Here is a 17,938-nt window from a genome sequence, read left to right on the forward strand (position 1 = left end):
TGGGGTAAAGTCAATTTGTATGTATTTTGCAGTTTTATTAGCGTTCTTATTGCTGTTTTTTATTGGAGTACCTTTTCAGGCTGTGTAATAGAAAATACATATTTACTGGATTTTTATAGGTGATGCCTATAAATATTAATTTTTCGTAGGTTGCTTCATAATCAAATAAAAAAAAAAAAAAAAAAACTTCTGAAGACTAACGTAACTTATGGAAGACTATTAACCTCCAGAGCGTTACGCCGCTCAGGTGGTTTTGCTAGTTTGTGTCCCCCAGTATAATGGGATCCCATGCCTGAAAAACCTTTAGCTAGCACTAGGCTAGCTAGTAGACGTGCCCGGCACCGTAAACCCCCCACCCCCCCCAATCCCCGCCGCACCCCTGTTTATACATTACCCAGCCTGGATCCAGCGATCGGTGCTGCCTCCCTGCACAGCTCCGGTCTTCACTATGGAGAGGATCGCACATGACGTCGCCGACGTCATGCACAAACCCGATCCTCCCCATAGAGAGACCGAAGCTGTGCAGGGAGGCAGCGCGATGGCTGGGTAATGTATTAACGGGGTGTGCCGGGCACTTGTACTAGCTAGCCTAGTGCTAGCTAAAGGTTTTTCAGGCATGGGATCTCATTTATTATGCATGGGGGACTCCTGGGGCCAGGAAGCGGTATGCCCGACACTGTTGGGCATACCGCTAAGGAGGTTAAAGACTACTATTGCTTGTTTACTGCATGCTTACCGCTGAAATACTGCACTTTTATGCATTTTCCGCATGTTTTACTGCATGTTCGGAAATGCAGAAAAATACCGCATGAGGTAGGTATTTTACCAACAAAAAATATTTACTGCACAAAGCTACCAGAATTGAGGCAAGATCTATTAGGTACACCTTTCATACAAGTGAAATTAAAATATTTAGGCTAATCCTGGTAAAATCAATAATGGCAATCTCTTTCCACGGGGACCACGACAAAATTGACCCTTACCCAATCCTTTTTCCTGATCTCACATGCATTCACCCCACCAGCACCTAATTTTTTCCAGGGAGATGGGGAAACCTGTGCAATCTGGAAAAGGGACTGGTGGCAGTGGCCCAGAAGGTCTGTGCTTCCTTGCTCTAGAGATTACTCTATCAGGGCCAGCACCAGCTCAAGCACTGCAGCTCTGCCCCACTTGCAGAGCACCTGCATAATATTACTCGTTGCTCCGGGAGGGGATTTGTCCAAAACTTGGATCCACATAGGAAGACGCTGTACCAGATCTGATCTGACAGCCGCACCCCTACAATGGAGCAAAATGCAGTGGGAGAGATGGTGGGTGCAGGAATGGAATATGTAGTTGGCATTGCTGTAGATTTAAAGGACTACTACTGTAGGGGGAAAAAATAGTTGGACTTATCTGGGGCTTCTATTGGTCCCCCGCAGACGTCCTGTGTCCACGCAGCTGCTCACCGATGCTCCGGTCCACTTCCGGAATTTGCGACTTTAAAGTCGGAAAACCACTGCGCCTGAGTGGCCACGTCTTAAGGCCCCTGATGTTACCAGGAGTGTACAACGAAGGCCCAGTACGGTCTGCGCCTGCGCAGCACACTCCCAGTGACGTCAGCGGGTGCAGGGACGCAGGCGCAGTGGGTTTCCGACTTTAAAGTTGCAAATTCCGGAAGTTAACCAAAGGAGGGGATCGGAGCATCGGTGAGTGGCTACACGGACACAGGATATCTGCGGGGGAGCATTAGAAGCCCCAGTTAGAGACACTGAAGCGAAAATAAAATTATGATATGATTTGCATGTGTAGTACAGCTAAGAAATAAAACATTAAGATCAGAGACATAAGTTAATTGGGTCCAGTACAGGAAGAGTTAAGAAAGTCCAGTTGTTATCTCTAGGCAAAAAAGCCAATTAAGCTCTACGACTTTCAAAGTCTTTATTATCTCAACTGTCAGGCCACATTCACATCATGAGATGCCGATGGCCGTGCGTTCAGAACGCAACGTGTACGAACGCACGCCGTCTGTGTGTCTGCGTTGCGTGGCTGATCCCATTCACTGAATGCGTTTTGGTAAAAAATGTGTGCAGCATGCGTTCCGGACCGCATGCAATCTGAACATCGGTGCAGTCTATGCACTCTCTGATGTCGTGCGTGTCGGCCTCCTGCACGCGTTGCCGAAATCCGGATGGCAACGCGTACAGTGTGAACAGGGCCTTAGTGAAGAATTTTTTTTCCCCTCTGCCAGAGGAGAGGTCAATAGTTCACAAGACTGCTCTGAAAAAAAAGTCATTTAGAATGCTGAGTAGCGTGTAAACTGCAAATATTAGAGAATGATGCAATGTTATAAAAAACACTGTATATGTGAAAATAAAATTGAGAATATTGTCTTTGCTTCTGATCTTCTAGTAATTATCCATACTACACAACCAATTTTCAATTTTTTTTTTCGCTTCAGTCTCTTTAAAGGTGTTCTGTGGGGTTTGCTAAGGATAAAAACCGCCACCTACCTGGGGCTTCTATCAGCCCCCTGTAGCAGTAATGTCCCACGCTGTCGTCCTCCGATATGCCGTTCCCCGCCGCTGGTACGGGGCTTTATTCACCTGTCATAGGCGAATAATGCGCGCTGCCGTTCGCGTCATTGGAAGCTTACTTTGCAGGCGCAGTACAAAGTTTTCTTGTACTGCGCCTGCACAGTAAGCTTCTGACGTGGGCGAGAGCGAGCACAGCCGCAGTTGGATGACGTGCCGTGCTAGACCGGGAATGGCGGATCTGAGGAGGACTGCGTGGGGCATTACGGCTACAGGGGGCTGATAGAAGCCCCGGGTAAGTGGCGTTTTTTTATCCTAAGCAAATACCCACGGAACCCCTTTAAGTTCTACTCTTTTCACCTTTTTTTTTTTTTTTTTTTTTTTTTTTCCTTCTCCCCTCTCCCCCTTTTTTTTTAACTGGTCGCTTTGCAATTTTTAGTGAAAAACTTCCCTAACTGACTATATTCAGGGAGTAAGAAAAAGGGGTAGGAGCTTTTTTGATCTACCTTGCTGTCACTACCTATGCAGCTATACGTAGAACTGACCTTAACGGATTGCTTAGTTCTCTGTAAAAGCGGATTTTTAGTTAAAGCCCTATTACAGGCATTTTGTGTTCATCCCATTTCTCATACATACTCTGTCAGCAGCCCTGTAACACCTATCCCTCATTGTGTTAGTCAACCTAGCTTCTCCTCCCCTTCCCCTGTCTGCCGGGTAGTACATGCAGCTCGACATACATGACTAATCAATTCAGTGTTCACAGAAGGGGGGATTAAAAACAGTCTGCCCTTTAAGACGCAGAGGAATTTACTATTATAATAGTATAGAGCAGGGATCCCCAACCTGTGGTCCGCGGCCCACTGGTGGTCCGCAGGACGCTTTCAGTTGGGCCGCGGGACTGTCCTCTTGCCTCCGCAGCCGCCGCTGCTGTTATCTCTGGCGGCCGCTTGGTATCTTACATTCCCCTTCTCTCCCTCTTGTCAGCGACGCGTGTGAGTCACAGCAGCGCGCCCTGCAGCTGCTGTGACAGAGAGGGAGAAAGCAGGAGAGAAAGAGCGGCTTCCTGTAGCGGCGCGCCGTTACTATGGGAACCGCTCTCTCTTTCCTGCTTCCTCCCTCTCCATCACAGCAGCAGCGGGGTGCGCTGCTGTGACCTACACTCCGGCGAGAGAGAGAGGGGAATGTAAGACAAGGTAACTGCAGCGGCCGCGGGGGGGAGGTGGGGGCTGCTATGCTTGGGCACTATACTGGGGCACTATACTTGCTATACTGGGGTATTATACTGGGGCGCTATACTGGGCACTATACTGGCTGTACTGGGGCACTACTGGCTGTACTGGGGCACTACTAGCTGTACTGGGGCACTACTAGCTGTACTGGGGCACTACTAGCTGTACTGGGGCACTACTAGCTGTACTGGGGCACTACTAGCTATACTGGGGCACTATACTGGCTGTACTGGGGCACTACTAGCTATATTGGGGCACTATACTGGCTGTACTGGGGCACTACTAGCTGTACTGGGGCACTATACTAGCTATACTGGGGCACTATACTGGCTGTACTGGGGCACTATACTGGCTGTACTGGGGCACTACTAGCTATACTGGGGCACTATACTGGCTGTACTGGGGCACTATACTGGCTGTACTGGGGCACTATACTGGCTGTACTGGGGCACTATACTGGCTGTACTGGGGCACTACTAGCTATACTGGGGCACTATACTGGCTGTACTGGGGCACTACTAGCTGTACTGGGGCACTATACTAGCTGTACTGGGGCACTACTAGCTATACTTATACTAGCTATACTGGGGCATACTAGCTATACTGGGCACTTTAGTAGCTATACTGGGGCACTACCTACCAACACTGGGCACTATACTAGCTATACTGGGGCACTACCTACCTATACTGGGCACTATACTGGCTGTACTGGGGCACTACTAGCTGTACTGGGGCACTACTAGCTGTACTGGGGCACTACTAGCTGTACTGGGGCACTACTAGCTGTACTGGGGCACTACTAGCTGTACTGGGGCACTACTAGCTGTACTGGGGCACTACTAGCTGTACTGGGGCACTACTAGCTGTACTGGGGCACTACTAGCTGTACTGGGGCACTACTAGCTGTACTGGGGCACTACTAGCTGTACTGGGGCACTACTAGCTGTACTGGGGCACTACTAGCTGTACTGGGGCACTACTAGCTGTACTGGGGCACTACTAGCTGTACTGGGGCACTACTAGCTGTACTGGGGCACTACTAGCTGTACTGGGGCACTACTAGCTGTACTGGGGCACTACTAGCTATACTGGGGCACTATACTAGCTGTACTGGGGCACTATACTAGCTATACTGGGGCACTATACTGGCTGTACTGGGGCACTATACTGGCTGTACTGGGGCACTATACTGGCTGTACTGGGGCACTATACTGGCTGTACTGGGGCACTATACTGGCTGTACTGGGGCACTATACTGGCTGTACTGGGGCACTATACTGGCTGTACTGGGGCACTATACTGGCTGTACTGGGGCACTATACTGGCTGTACTGGGGCACTATACTGGCTGTACTGGGGCACTATACTGGCTGTACTGGGGCACTATACTGGCTGTACTGGGGCACTACTAGCTATACTGGGGCACTATACTGGCTGTACTGGGGCACTACTAGCTGTACTGGGGCACTATACTAGCTGTACTTGGGGCACTACTAGCTATACTTATACTAGCTATACTGGGGCACTATACTAGCTATACTGGGCACTTTAGTAGCTATACTGGGGCACTACCTACCAACACTGGGCACTATACTAGCTATACTGGGGCACTACCTACCTATACTGGGGCACTACCTACCTATACTGGGCACTATATTAGCTTTACTGGGCACTATACTAGCTATACTGGGGTAACTGTACTAGCCATACTGGGGCAACTAAACGCCCTATACTGGGGCAACTATGCTAGCTATGTACCCCCCCCCCCCCCCGGTAACCCGCTGTGCACGACGCTGTCCACTAGGAAGCTACACCCCCCCCCCCCCCCCCCCCCCCCCCGTGGGCCCCGGAGAAAAATTTGGTCAGAAAGTGGTCCCCGGCCCGGAAAAGGTTGGGGACCCCTGGTATAGAGTACTATATATTAGTACACTACTAAAATTGTGACTGTATCTAATGATGAAACTTTCAACTTAACACTCAGATGTAGCCTTTGTCAGCATGAGGTCATTAGTGACAACTTTCAGAATCTGTTAGTATAGGTCTAATTTTAAATTTTATTGTAAATGCCATATTTTTGGATTGTGTTTTTTTTTCTAGAATGCAGGTAATTCTACTAGCAATCGATCCGAAACCATTGGTTGGAGACTGGCAAATTCACAAGAATTGCCAGTTCTTGGAAATCAGACTGAATCTTCTCCTGGTGAGAGTCAATTTGTAAGTTCAGGTAAGAGTTGAGTTTAATGACTTTATCAATCACCAGCTTCCACAAAGCCCACTGTCAGGTGGTGTTTTATCGACCTGAAATAATTAGACCTATATATCAGCGCTGCGTAATATGTTGGCGCTTTATAAATACAATAAATAAATATATTCTTAGATTATTTTGTTTTCTACAAGCTGGTGTTGGTACTGGAGGGGCTGGAAACCTGCACTAAAAAAAACTCCACTTTCTAGTACTGTTTATATTTTGGATTCTGTCTATTAACATATTTTTAGATTTTATGCTTGGCATAGATCTTCTTAATAAGAAAGTGTTACAGTGCTGCACAGTTTAAACTGAGCATATAATGGAAAAACACAAAATGAGAGCGCACACCTAGTTGACGCTACATGTCCCATCGATCTGTAGTTTGAACTTTGGCAGTTTGGGCTGTTTTATACCAAAAGTGCTTTTCTGCAAGTTTTCCGATTGCTAGCGTTTTGAAAAGCGCTTGGTTAATGTAAACGTATGGACACAGGTATGATTGTTATTATAAAGAGCACTGCATGTGCATTTTTGCAGTGATTTCAATTCTGTAGGAATGATAAAAGGACTACAACCTTGTGAAAATAGTTTGCCGTCTTAGTTCACACTATAAAATGCAATCGCTTAGCTATTGCGATTTTGAAGGAATGTGTAATTCTGCAGCATTTCTTTAAACGCAACAACTCAGAAAATGCTGCAAACTTCCGCCGAATTGCAAGCGCAATCACTGGGAAATCGCTGTAAAAATTGCTGAGCGCTGGGGTTTTAATTTTTTTCTTTTGAGGGGGGTTGAAATGGCCAATTCCACTTCATATTAACACTCTATTATACTACTATTCTCCAAACTTTCCAGTAACAGAAATGAAACCATACCATTTGTTTGTTCGCACTGAAACCCAATAGCATTTTATTAAATGGAACTCTTTTCATTACATCCTGCTATTCTCCAGTGTGCTATATTAACCACTTCAGGACGAGAGCGACTTTCACATATGAGCGCTGCTTCCATTTATTCACCAATAACTTTATTACTACTTATCACACCTAAATGATCTATATATTGGGGGTTTTTTTCAGGACAAATTAGGCTTTTAGCATGTGATAATTTTGTTTAGTAATTACCTTATTTTCTATGCATTTTAAAGGGAAAAATAAGGGAAAAAATAGAAATAAAAAACACTATTTCTCTATTTAGATTCAGTATAGCTGTACAATAAACAGTGCTAACTATAAGTTAAACCCACATTTTATTTGCTTATTCATCCTGGTTATTAAAACATTTAGATTTTGTCTCTAGCACAATGCATGGTGGCATTATTGTATTTGGAAAGAAGGGTGTCTTTCTGTTATTTTAGGCCCCGTTCACATTACAAACGCGGACGGCCATGCGTGCGGAACGCAGCGCATGCAAACGCACGCCATCCGCGTTTGTATGCGTTGCGTGGCTGATCCCATCACTGAAAAGTGAATGGGACAGCCATGCGTTTTTTGCAAAAAAATGCGTGCAGCATGCGTTCCCGGACCGCACAGGTCCGGAACGCATGCAGTGTGAACATCAGACAGTGCACTCTATACACTGTCTGATGTCGTGCATGTCGGCCTCCCGCACGCGTTTCCAAAACGCGTGCAGTGTGAACGGGGCCTTGTTTGTTTTTGTTTTTTTCTCAGTATACACTATCGACGATTACAAGTCCTTATTGGCAAAAATAATAGTAATATACCCTCATGGCATACATATTTAAAAAAAACCCATGTTCCTAAGGTAACAATGTTTTTTCTTTTATATTCTGTAACTTTATCATTTTACAAGTCGTTTATTTTGGTACATAATATGCAAAAATGTAATTGCTTTTGATTCAGATTTTGACTAAAAAAAATACACAAGACATGTGCCTCAACCCTAAAACTGTCTAAACTGTATTCTTCTACTTATCCCAGTTAAAATGTTACCACATATGTCTCTAGTAGATTTCTTACAACTTTCGCAAGTTATAATTTTGAAAATTAATTTTTGTTTTGATTGAGTTTGTCCCTACCTATTTTTTATGTGACGGGGGTCCAAGCTGTAAGACACACCAAAATGTATTCTACAACTTGTCATGGTTAAAACGATACCACATGTGCCACATTTAGTAACAAAGTGGTGGTGCATTCGCCACAAATACAATGGACGTATATATATGCCCTTTGTCATGAAGTGGTTAAAGTCCTCTCCTCTGATGTATGGTTGTACCATTGCCTTTGACTAGAACAGAGATCTCATTTGAGCAGGTTTTAACATGCCGTATAGCCTAGAATATAAGTCAACCTTGTGCATAAGTCTATTACAATATTTGACCCTCTTAAGCTGTAATTTCTTATTGACTCAAGTATAAGTCTAGCCAGCAAAGTTATTGGCTGCACTTGGGGACCAGGAGTCGGGGGGTTAATGACTGCACTGCATACAGTATTGCAGCCAATCAAAACTCCGGGCCCCCAAGCGCAGCAATTATTCACTCCCCTTCCTGCAGCCCAGTATTTTTCGCCTTGCCCCTCTCCTTGTTAATTTTCGTGGCCCGGTCTTAGACCTAAACAGACCTAAACCTAATGGGAATGTTACTAATGGTACACACATTACTCCGTGTGCTCAGGCCCATGGCCCCTATACTTTTTTATTTAGTGAGTCAGACCTAAATTTCTAGACATATAGTTGAGTATATACGGTAAACCACTTATGAAGACTATAGGCTCTGTGGGTTGAGTTAGGCTTTAAAATTTCTATCTGCAGATTTTATCCTCTGTACTTTTCTTTATAAAAGCAACTTTTTTCAACACTTTATTTTTCTTTGTAGGTTCAAAGAAAATAAGCAAATCTGAAGATAACCTACTAACACCAAAAACCCCATCAGATGACTCCAATCACCGCATGTCATGGACAGGACCTCATCAATTAACCAAAGTTTTTGATGAGGGAACTCCGTTATCAGGATTTCTGTATGCTGGAAACTGCTTTTCTGAGCCTATTCTGGTAACTGGCAAACCCCCTGTCATGCCACAAGAGATGAAACCACTTGCAACAAGCTGTGGCAAAGCCAAGAGCCAGAAGGAAGATTCCCTATGTGAGGTGGAGCAGTGGCAAGCACAAGACACAGTGCGCAGGATCACACAAGCATTTACAGAATCGGGGAGTGGTCTCAGTGTAGTTGTGGGAAGCCAGAATCCATCAGAGCATGGCTCTCCACCATTACTTTCTGACCCTCAGATAAGTTCTAAAACTCTGGTCACTGAGTCAGAAAAAAGCCACAATGATGATCAGGAGACGCGTACATCTAAACCACAGGTGCACTCAGAGGTTGCGGTCTACAAGTCGGATAACCGTTGTCAGGATGGGAATCCATCAAAACAAGTGGCCTGTGACAAATATCTAAAAGAGATGACTCCTGCAGGGACACCAGCTAAGAGCTTGCAAACCATCCAATGTACGGAGTCACCCCAGATTGTACTTAAAATTGTAGAGGACGCAAATACTGATTTTGCTGAAGAGATAGAAATATCTCCCCACAACCAGAAGTGCAACATAGTCATTCCTTATTTCCAGGCGGACAGCTCCTCAGTTACTAAATCTGTGTGTTCTGTTTTTGAAGTTACTGATATGTCAGCAGCTTCAGAACCTTCATCAGGGAAAACAGTGGAGGCAGCTGCTGTAAGTTCTCACTCGCCACCTACACCAATTCGTAGAAGCAGCAGGGTGTCTGATCACATACAGCACTTCAATAGACTGTGCCTAAATGACCACGGTGTTGGCCAAAAAGTAAAGTCTCCAATTAAACTTCAGCGTACACCTGTGCGGCAATCGGTTCGCCGTATCAATTCACTCTTGCAGGTGTCACGTCAGGAGAAAAATCCAAGAGAAATAGTGGCAGGATCGCCGTTGGTGAAATCAGTCAGTTGTGACGGGTCACTGTGCTTAGATGGCAAATTGACTCATTCTAAGCAAAAGCTTTTCTCTGCAGGTTCTCAGGAGAATGCAGTCTTCTGTGAGTCACTAGCTACACCTTCTCTTCGTGCAACTAGGTCCAAGTTTTCCAGGCAGTCTTTGGGCAATACCCCAAGCTCAGTCCCATCATCTCTACACCAAGGAAAGTCTGTATTAGAGGACCTAACAAATCAGGATGTATCTCGACCTATCTGCACAAAGCCTGAACTGTGTTCAAGTGCCCCAAATAAAGCTTTGCGTATTCTATCTGGTAGAGAGCATAATCGTTACAGAGGATCACCAAAGAACCCAATAGGAAAAGTCGCTTTCTTGCCAGCTAGCAAGCCTTTAGACTTATAAGGATCCTTTTATTTGTTTTTTATTGACTGTGCTCAATTGGCTTTGCTTTCAATACTACTGCTGGGAAAGTGCATCCTGTTTACATGCAAGCCAATGCACCTAAGCGTTGGTGTACTCATTACATTTCCTCCTAAAAGCACCTTGCATGCGTGTGGAATTGGAAGGTACAAAACTGCCTTCCATTGACCAGTCTTTTTTAATAATTTTGTGATTGAAGAACTGGTTCATCAATTTTTAAAAATGAGTTTTTAGCCTTGAATGCTCTGGAACTTTCTTTACAGCATCCCAGCAATAAAAGGTACAAGCTGTCACATGCTCCAATACCTGAGCCTCGTCACTGACACTTGTTACTCTGTGACTGGACCTTCTGCGCTAAAGACTTGAAAAATGAACTTGTGTTTAAGAATAGTCTTGTACTTTACTGCTGTGTAAACGGGTAATCTAGCTTGAAATCGCTGTTTGGGAGACTTTTATTTTCTCAGTATTTTACAGGAATTGTTGAATGAAACTGTAAATATAATATTTTTATCCAGTAAATCACGAGCTGTACTTTGTAAAAAATGTCAATGCTTCCTATGTATTTTCCTAGTAGAGAGTTTTTATGTAACTTGTTATACTCTTATAGCAGGGATACACCATTTATTATGGGATTCAGGAGCCAGTCTTTCTATTTCAGGAGTGAGCTCCAATATCAATAATTAGTGAAACTTCTGATAGGCAACAGCTGTAATTTTTAAGTAGCCTTGACTGCCTGGCTCCTTTGATGTGTACAAGATGGACAACCCTTTGCCTTGTTCACATCATATCCGCTTCCGTGCGCATTTGGTAACGCGCATTACATGTCTTATTTTAAAATCTAGTGTTGCACAAAAATAAGGTGTGTACATATCAGATATTTAATGGTTAAAAGGAATCTTTGTGATATTCTGGGCCTCTGCCAATAGACTGGTCAGTGCACAGCCCCACCACCCCTTACACATCTTAGGCCACATACACACATCAGACCATAGTCTTTGGAAAATGAAAGATCACAGATCAATCTTACCACCCTTTATGTAGTATGAGAGCCATACTCTACACAGTCTTTTCTATGGAGCTGAACTCCACATCAGGAAAAAATCTTTGCAAAATGCTGCACACACAGATGCTGTACAGACACAAAAGATCAGTATCTGCAAAAGATCTGTTCCTGCCAAAAATCCATTCCTGCAAATTGCAATGATAGTCTGAGATCTGCAGATCATCATACACACATGATTTAACTGACATTCATCTGCAGATCTGAAAATCCATCCTGGTGGATCTGATCTGCAGATGAATGTCAGTTAAATCATGTGTGTATGATCTGCAGATCTCATAGACTATCATTGCAATTTGCAGGAATGGATTTTTGGCAGGAACAGATCTTTTGCAGATACTGATCTGTTGTGTCTGTACAGCATCTGTGTGTGCAGCATCTTGCAAAGATTTTTTTCTGATGTGGGGTAAGCTCCATAGAAAAGACTGTGTAGAGTATGGCTCTCATACTACATGAAGGGTGGTAAGATTGGACTGTGATCTTTCATTTTCAAAAGACTATGGTCTGATGTGTGTAATGTGCCCCCCCCCCCCCCCCCCCCCTTGGGTCAAGACAGAATCCAGAATGTTTATGGTGGCCCTGATGCATCGCTGAGCGATCCGTAGTGCTGGATTATCTTAACCGTTGCAGACCAAGCCCACCATTCACCTACCCACTCTGTCTGCTCAAAACCACTTTGTCATGCCATCGTCCCTCCTCTTTTCCATAGCAACAGAACATATCACACTAGTGACATTATTTAGCACTCGGACCCAAACTGCCCACGGACATCTACAATTGTACGTGTATACACCTTAATACGGACAATTTAACAGTCAAAACAGATAATACATTAATGGTTAGCAATAGATGAGGAGCAGGCAGATTGGTGGCTGAAAGTACAGTAAAGGTGGGCATACACTTATAGATTTGCAGCAGATTCGACCATCAGATTTCTGGCAGATGCCTGTCAAGTCCAATCTGACAGGAATCTGATGTGCGCCACACACTAGGAACAGATTTCCAATAGATTTCAGAATGAAATCTATTGTAAATCGATCTAAATGCATTATTGGACCATTAGATCCAATGCAACTTTATGGGCCATCGATCTGCTGGCAGAAGCAGATCAACCTAGATTTTCCATCTTGTCAGATCAAATTGGCCATAAATCGATCGAATGGAGAATTTGATAGAATTGATTTTGGATCGATTCTATAGAATCGATTGATGGCTGAAATTGGCCAGTGTATGGGCCCCTTAAGACAAGTCATTGTTTAAGCTGGCACAAGTCTTCTCTATATGGGTATTTAGTCACATATCTTGCAATAAGTCTTCCAGGTTACTTATCTAGAGTACAGGAATGCTAACTCACAACGCTCCTTCAGCCACATCTTAGCATTCTGACCAGATTTATGTGTACATTAAATATATGGTCCCGCTTCTAATTATCTTTTGGGAATTTGGGTGCCTTGTTATAAGCTTGTCAGCCACTATATTAGTGGTTTAAGGATGGAGTATTAATCACTGTGTTAAACCTTGTGTGGATGTCCCTTTTTAAACACAGCATAGCCATAAGGCTTTCATGGACCTAAAGGTCAGGACACATAAGGTGACTTTTTTTTTTCCCCTCTCCCCATTTGTTAGCCTGCATGTGCTGTAGTGGCAAACATATTGCAAAATGCAGCTTTCAGAAGCAGAAAAGATCACTGGGGAATGCTTAACGAGAACCTGAAGCTGCTATATTGATTTCCCTTTAAACAATACCAGTTGCCTGGCAGCCCTGCTGATCTATTTGGCTGCAGTAGTGTCTAAATCGCACCAGAAACATGCAAGCAGCTAATCTTGTCAGATCTGACAAATTTCACAAACTCTTGATCTGCATGCTAGTTCGGGGCCTGCGGATAAAAGTATTAGAGACAGAGGGTTAGCAGGAAAGCCAGTCAACTGGTATTGCTTAAATGGATATAAATATGGCAGCCTCCATACCTCTCACTTCAGGTTATACTTTAACTATGTGCAAAGACAAGACATTAAATGCATATGAACTAAGGAAGCAAGTTGACCAGCAATGAAGATTTTTAATTCGCAGTTTTATTCACAGAGATGGTGAATAGATAGCCGTCACCGAATGTTGAAATCAGGTGTAAGTATAGCTCTCAGATGTATAAAGTTCTCAGATGCTCACAGCACTGTAGGGTACACATGGAAGTTTCGAGTGGTCTCCCGCTCTCGAGTGCAGTGGCACTGCACTAGACTAAGAGCAGGAGACCGAAACGGCGACTGTCCATTGTGCTGCTGTGAGCATCTGAGCGCTTTATATATCTGAGAGCTATACTTACACCTGATTTAAACATTGGGTGACTGCAATGTATTCACAATCTCTGTGAATAAAACTACGAATTGAAAAATCTTCACTGCTGGTCGACTTTCTTCATTGGAATTTGTCTGCTAGCCATACAGACTGGACCGTGCAGGAAGGATCTGTAGCAAGTGAGGTGTGCTGTTACGAAGATATACTTACTATGCATATGAACTAAGAGTATAGCACTAGATAATTGACTTTATTCTGCCAGTGCATGACTGAGCCCTCACATCTTTTATGCTAGGTACACGTGATACAATTTTCTAACATTTACTGTCAGATCAACTATTTCCAACAGGTCCGATCAATTTTTATTTTTTTTTTCTTTCATGTTTATGGAAAATTGATCAGAAATCAGATCGGACCTGTTGGAAATAGTTGATCTGACAGTAAATCTGTAAAAAAAAAAAATGTATAGTGTGTACCTAGCATTAGATTCTCCATTAGGGAATTTGCATAGGAAGCTGACAAAAATGGTTTGAGTGTTAGCAGCAAATCAACAACATGTTTTGTAAATGTAATTTCTTAGGTGATGAAAGTATAAAATGTGATTTACGGTTATTTTTATTTTCTTCTCAGCTGGAACATTTTGTTTGTTTTGGTTTTTTTTATAGGTTTAATTTTACTTAATTTCATCACTTGAAAAATGTTAATGTCTTAGTTTTAAGTCTCTGGTTTTATACCAGATCATTCTTTAACCAGAAATGTTTACAGTTTTTGGTTTGAAAGATTCTAAATGTAAAACATATTTAAGTAGGATGAAAACGAATTGCAAATGGATGACTGATAATTATAGCTTGTGGTGAGCAATTGTATATTCATATATTTATTTCTTAATGCCCAAGCATGTGTGTATCTAATTGGATAGAGTAGGGTAGATTAGAATGTTTGCCATGTTACATGTGTCTGTCTCTGCGTCAATTCACCACATGTCTACTCCCCATGTGAGCACAGCCTTAGGCCTTTATTCAGTAAATGTTTTTCCTCAGATATTTTCACACCTTATCGATCAAATAGGATTTCAGTCCACCCAGCAAGCAAAAAAGAATCAAAATAAGTCTTCTCCTGTTTACTTTAAGGGTACCTAAGGTAATTGTCCCAATTTAACTTACCTGGGGCCTCTTCCAGCCCCCTGTAGACCACCTGATGCCTCGCCTCTGTTCCACTCTTCACCCTTCAGCCTCTGCCACTGTGAAAGCTGGCCAACTGGACCAGTCACAGGTTAATGCGCCCCCCTCAGTCCTGTTTGGCTCATGTGCAGTTGCAATTTTTATGAACTGCGCATGCGCAGAATGCTCCCATCCTCAGGAGGCCCAGGCAATGCATGCAGCTTTACATGGAGAACAGCGACTGAAATGAGAAGAGAGGAATGACCATGAGGGACCAGAAGGACAGCAGGGGGGCTGGAAGAAACCCCCAGGTAAGGGGTTTTATGTCCATGCACTGTTGTCCCCATCTGGAAAAAAGAAAAAAAAAACTGTCTTCAAACTTGGCATATTCCAAACACCATAGATTGTTTTATTTGTGCTCATTGTAGAGGGGCAGCTTCACAGAGCCACTTGTTAATCTATATCAGTGGTCCTCAAACTAAGGCCCGTGGGCCGAATGTGGCCCTCAATGGCTTTTTTTACTGGCCCCCTACACACAAAATGTATAACTTATAGATGTGGCCCACTGCACCTTTTAAATATCACCTATAGAATAGCAGTGCTGGCACCACCCATCTACATACTGTAGAAAGTAATTTGTTGGCTTCCAATTCTGCTTCAGGTGACTCTGCTGTCCAACTGGATGGCAGGTTGTCACCTGGGTATGCTTCACTGTCTGGTGCACAAAGACGTTCTTCAGGTGCCACATGACTGAATGGCTGCTGCTGGGAGTTCTCCTCTGACCATGATTGGGGGATATCCATACCTAGATCAATGTAATTTTTTTCAACATTATTTTATGTATGTTCCGGCCCCTCAGAAGTCTGAAGTACGTTGACCCGGCCCTTGACCTAAAAAGTTTGGGGACCCCTGATCTATATGGAGGAGGAAGCACAACTGGCACAGCTATGTGTGGTTCAGACTTCCTTTGAGATTCCTGCATGGGGAAATCTACATTGGACAAGGCAATTCATCATGGCAGATCACAGAAGAGGAGTCAAACAATGGCATAGGACAACGGTGTATACTTAGGATTTATCGTTTTGGTCAAGGAAAATATAGATGAATCTGGCAGGAAATCTAAAATGCATACTTAGTTTTAATATTTGAAAGGAAAAGGGCACTGTCCTACATGTCAGTAGGGATGGCACTGCTTAGGAGAACTCATGGAGACACGTGATCATTTTGATCAGCTGATAGATCTGCAAGGTTCTAATTTGCTGTGATGACTTCCTGGTTTACCACATGATCATGACAAGCCAATCAGAACCTTGCAAATCTATCTGCTGATCACATGCTTATCTTTGAGTTCTCCATCTCTTCGGCCTCTGGTTATATTTTCCTAGAGAGATGTTTTTTCTTTAGAGGAGTATTTTCTTCAGCTACATATCCAAAGAGTAAATGAGGTTTCTTTCGCGGGACACTTTTTGTGTCTGTGTTCTAGAAAAAGTTTTTATCAGTTACTGAAAAACTTCAGTACTCAACAAGAGTGACTGTTCTGGAATCTAGAACACAAGTGTCCAACTGAAGCCACCTGTAGAACAAAACAAAAAAAATTCTCCCAAAAGGGAATACAGGCAGAAGTAAAATTCAGAATAAATTAAACAACCCTTCTGCACTATAGCCAATTCTGACAGATATGGCAGGAATTACAACATGAATTCCCACGTGTATATAATGTCTTAACCTTTGAAGTGATCCAAAGTGAAATTTCAGCAAATAAAATTGGCTTTCCATCTAAGTAGACCTGTTGGTGCTTTAGGTTTCCATTCACTGTGTGGTACATAGTGTCTGGTACCTGGCTGCAACAGACAGTGCATATAAAGCATTCTAGTATTCCCACTAATGCACTGCACTGCTGCAATCCCCTGTTGCCTCATTTCTGGAAGCATTGTCATAATGAACATTACTGCAGGTAACAGTGCACCGGTACTGGTTTCCTCTAGTGTGAACATGCTCCGAGTTTATTAATCTCCATTTACCTTGTTTTGATCCATTAAAGCAAATTGACTGGAGTTTGGCTGTCCAGATGCCTACCCTTTACCTGCGCCACATTCTCTCTATATTGCCTGATAAAGAAGGCAGGATAACTGGTAATCTGTCCCCACCAAACAGGAACTAGTGTGCATGGCAGTACAAGTTACAACCCCTGCCAGCAGGCATTGCAGTAGATTACACCTCAACATGGAGATTCAAGCTGGAACTGCACAGCAGGTAGTCATGTGACTGCAGATTTTCTGTCTTAAAAATATAGTAAAGCTTGTTTGAATATTCACATGGCTTAGCAGGGCTGGTTCAGACGGGTGCTCGGGCACATCTCATTTAGCATTGGTTCCTTTTGTTCGGTCGTTGCATCACATTTTGACCCACATAGGGGGGGGACACAAACGCCACAATCAGTTTATCTTAGGAACTACATGTAGCATCCAGAACGAGACAATGGCAGATGAGATGAAGCGTGCGGTTTGCACAGTGAAAAGCTGGTAATGATGTTTAAAAAGTGTTGTCCATTCATTTGAATTGACAGTGTTTCAGCAATGAATCCTGCAACTGCTGTGTTTAACACCTGTGTGAACCGGGCCCTAGGCCAGAAGTAGCTTTAAATCACAAGCTGCTTCTAAATTTATAGTGCTAGTATTTCAATAAAGCTAGTTTACATTTTCTAGAATTTCCTAATCCCAACTGAGCTACTGATATATTTGTCCTTAAGATGTAATAAACTGTAACGCCTAATACATTGCTGTTAGTATGGTAAGTAAATGATAAATCTAGAACTGTTAATTCTCAGTCTTACAAGATTGGCAGCTATGTGATGCTATGGCTGGCTGCTTTTAGTGATGGAATATTTTAACTGGTGGTGTGACATGTTGGTATGTTTTTGTCTAGACGTAATGGTAGTTTTATTTTATTTTTTTGTGATCTGGCACAATTTTTTTTCCCCTCAGGATGTTGGAAGCATAACTTTGGCAAAACTTGTTTGTAAATAGCTAAATGTTGGTGAAAGCTAGAAAGTGTCTTGCAAATAACATTCATTCTTAACATGTGTCTGTCGTGAGAGAAATCTGGA

The 17,938-nt window shown here is 43.2% G+C and overlaps 1 protein-coding gene across 3 annotated transcripts in view; it reads left to right on the top strand.

Annotated features, from left to right (window-relative positions):
- The window catches only part of ARHGAP11A (Rho GTPase activating protein 11A), a 51,408-nt gene extending 40,655 nt beyond the window's left edge, over positions 1-10,753 (top strand). For 2 of the 3 annotated variants that reach the window (XM_068253922.1, XM_068253923.1), the window contains 2 exons: positions 5,839-5,965; positions 8,818-10,753. In XM_068253922.1, coding sequence (XP_068110023.1) covers positions 5,839-5,965; positions 8,818-10,301 — 1,611 coding nt within the window. In that variant the 3' untranslated portion in view covers positions 10,302-10,753. The remainder of the gene's footprint in view (positions 1-5,838; positions 5,966-8,817) is intronic. The other variant, XM_068253924.1, reaches the window with a different exon arrangement.
- The last annotated feature ends 7,185 nt before the right edge of the window (positions 10,754-17,938 follow it).

This window comes from Hyperolius riggenbachi, chromosome 9, assembly GCF_040937935.1.
Source record: "Hyperolius riggenbachi isolate aHypRig1 chromosome 9, aHypRig1.pri, whole genome shotgun sequence".
Taxonomy (NCBI): Eukaryota; Metazoa; Chordata; class Amphibia; order Anura; family Hyperoliidae; genus Hyperolius; species Hyperolius riggenbachi.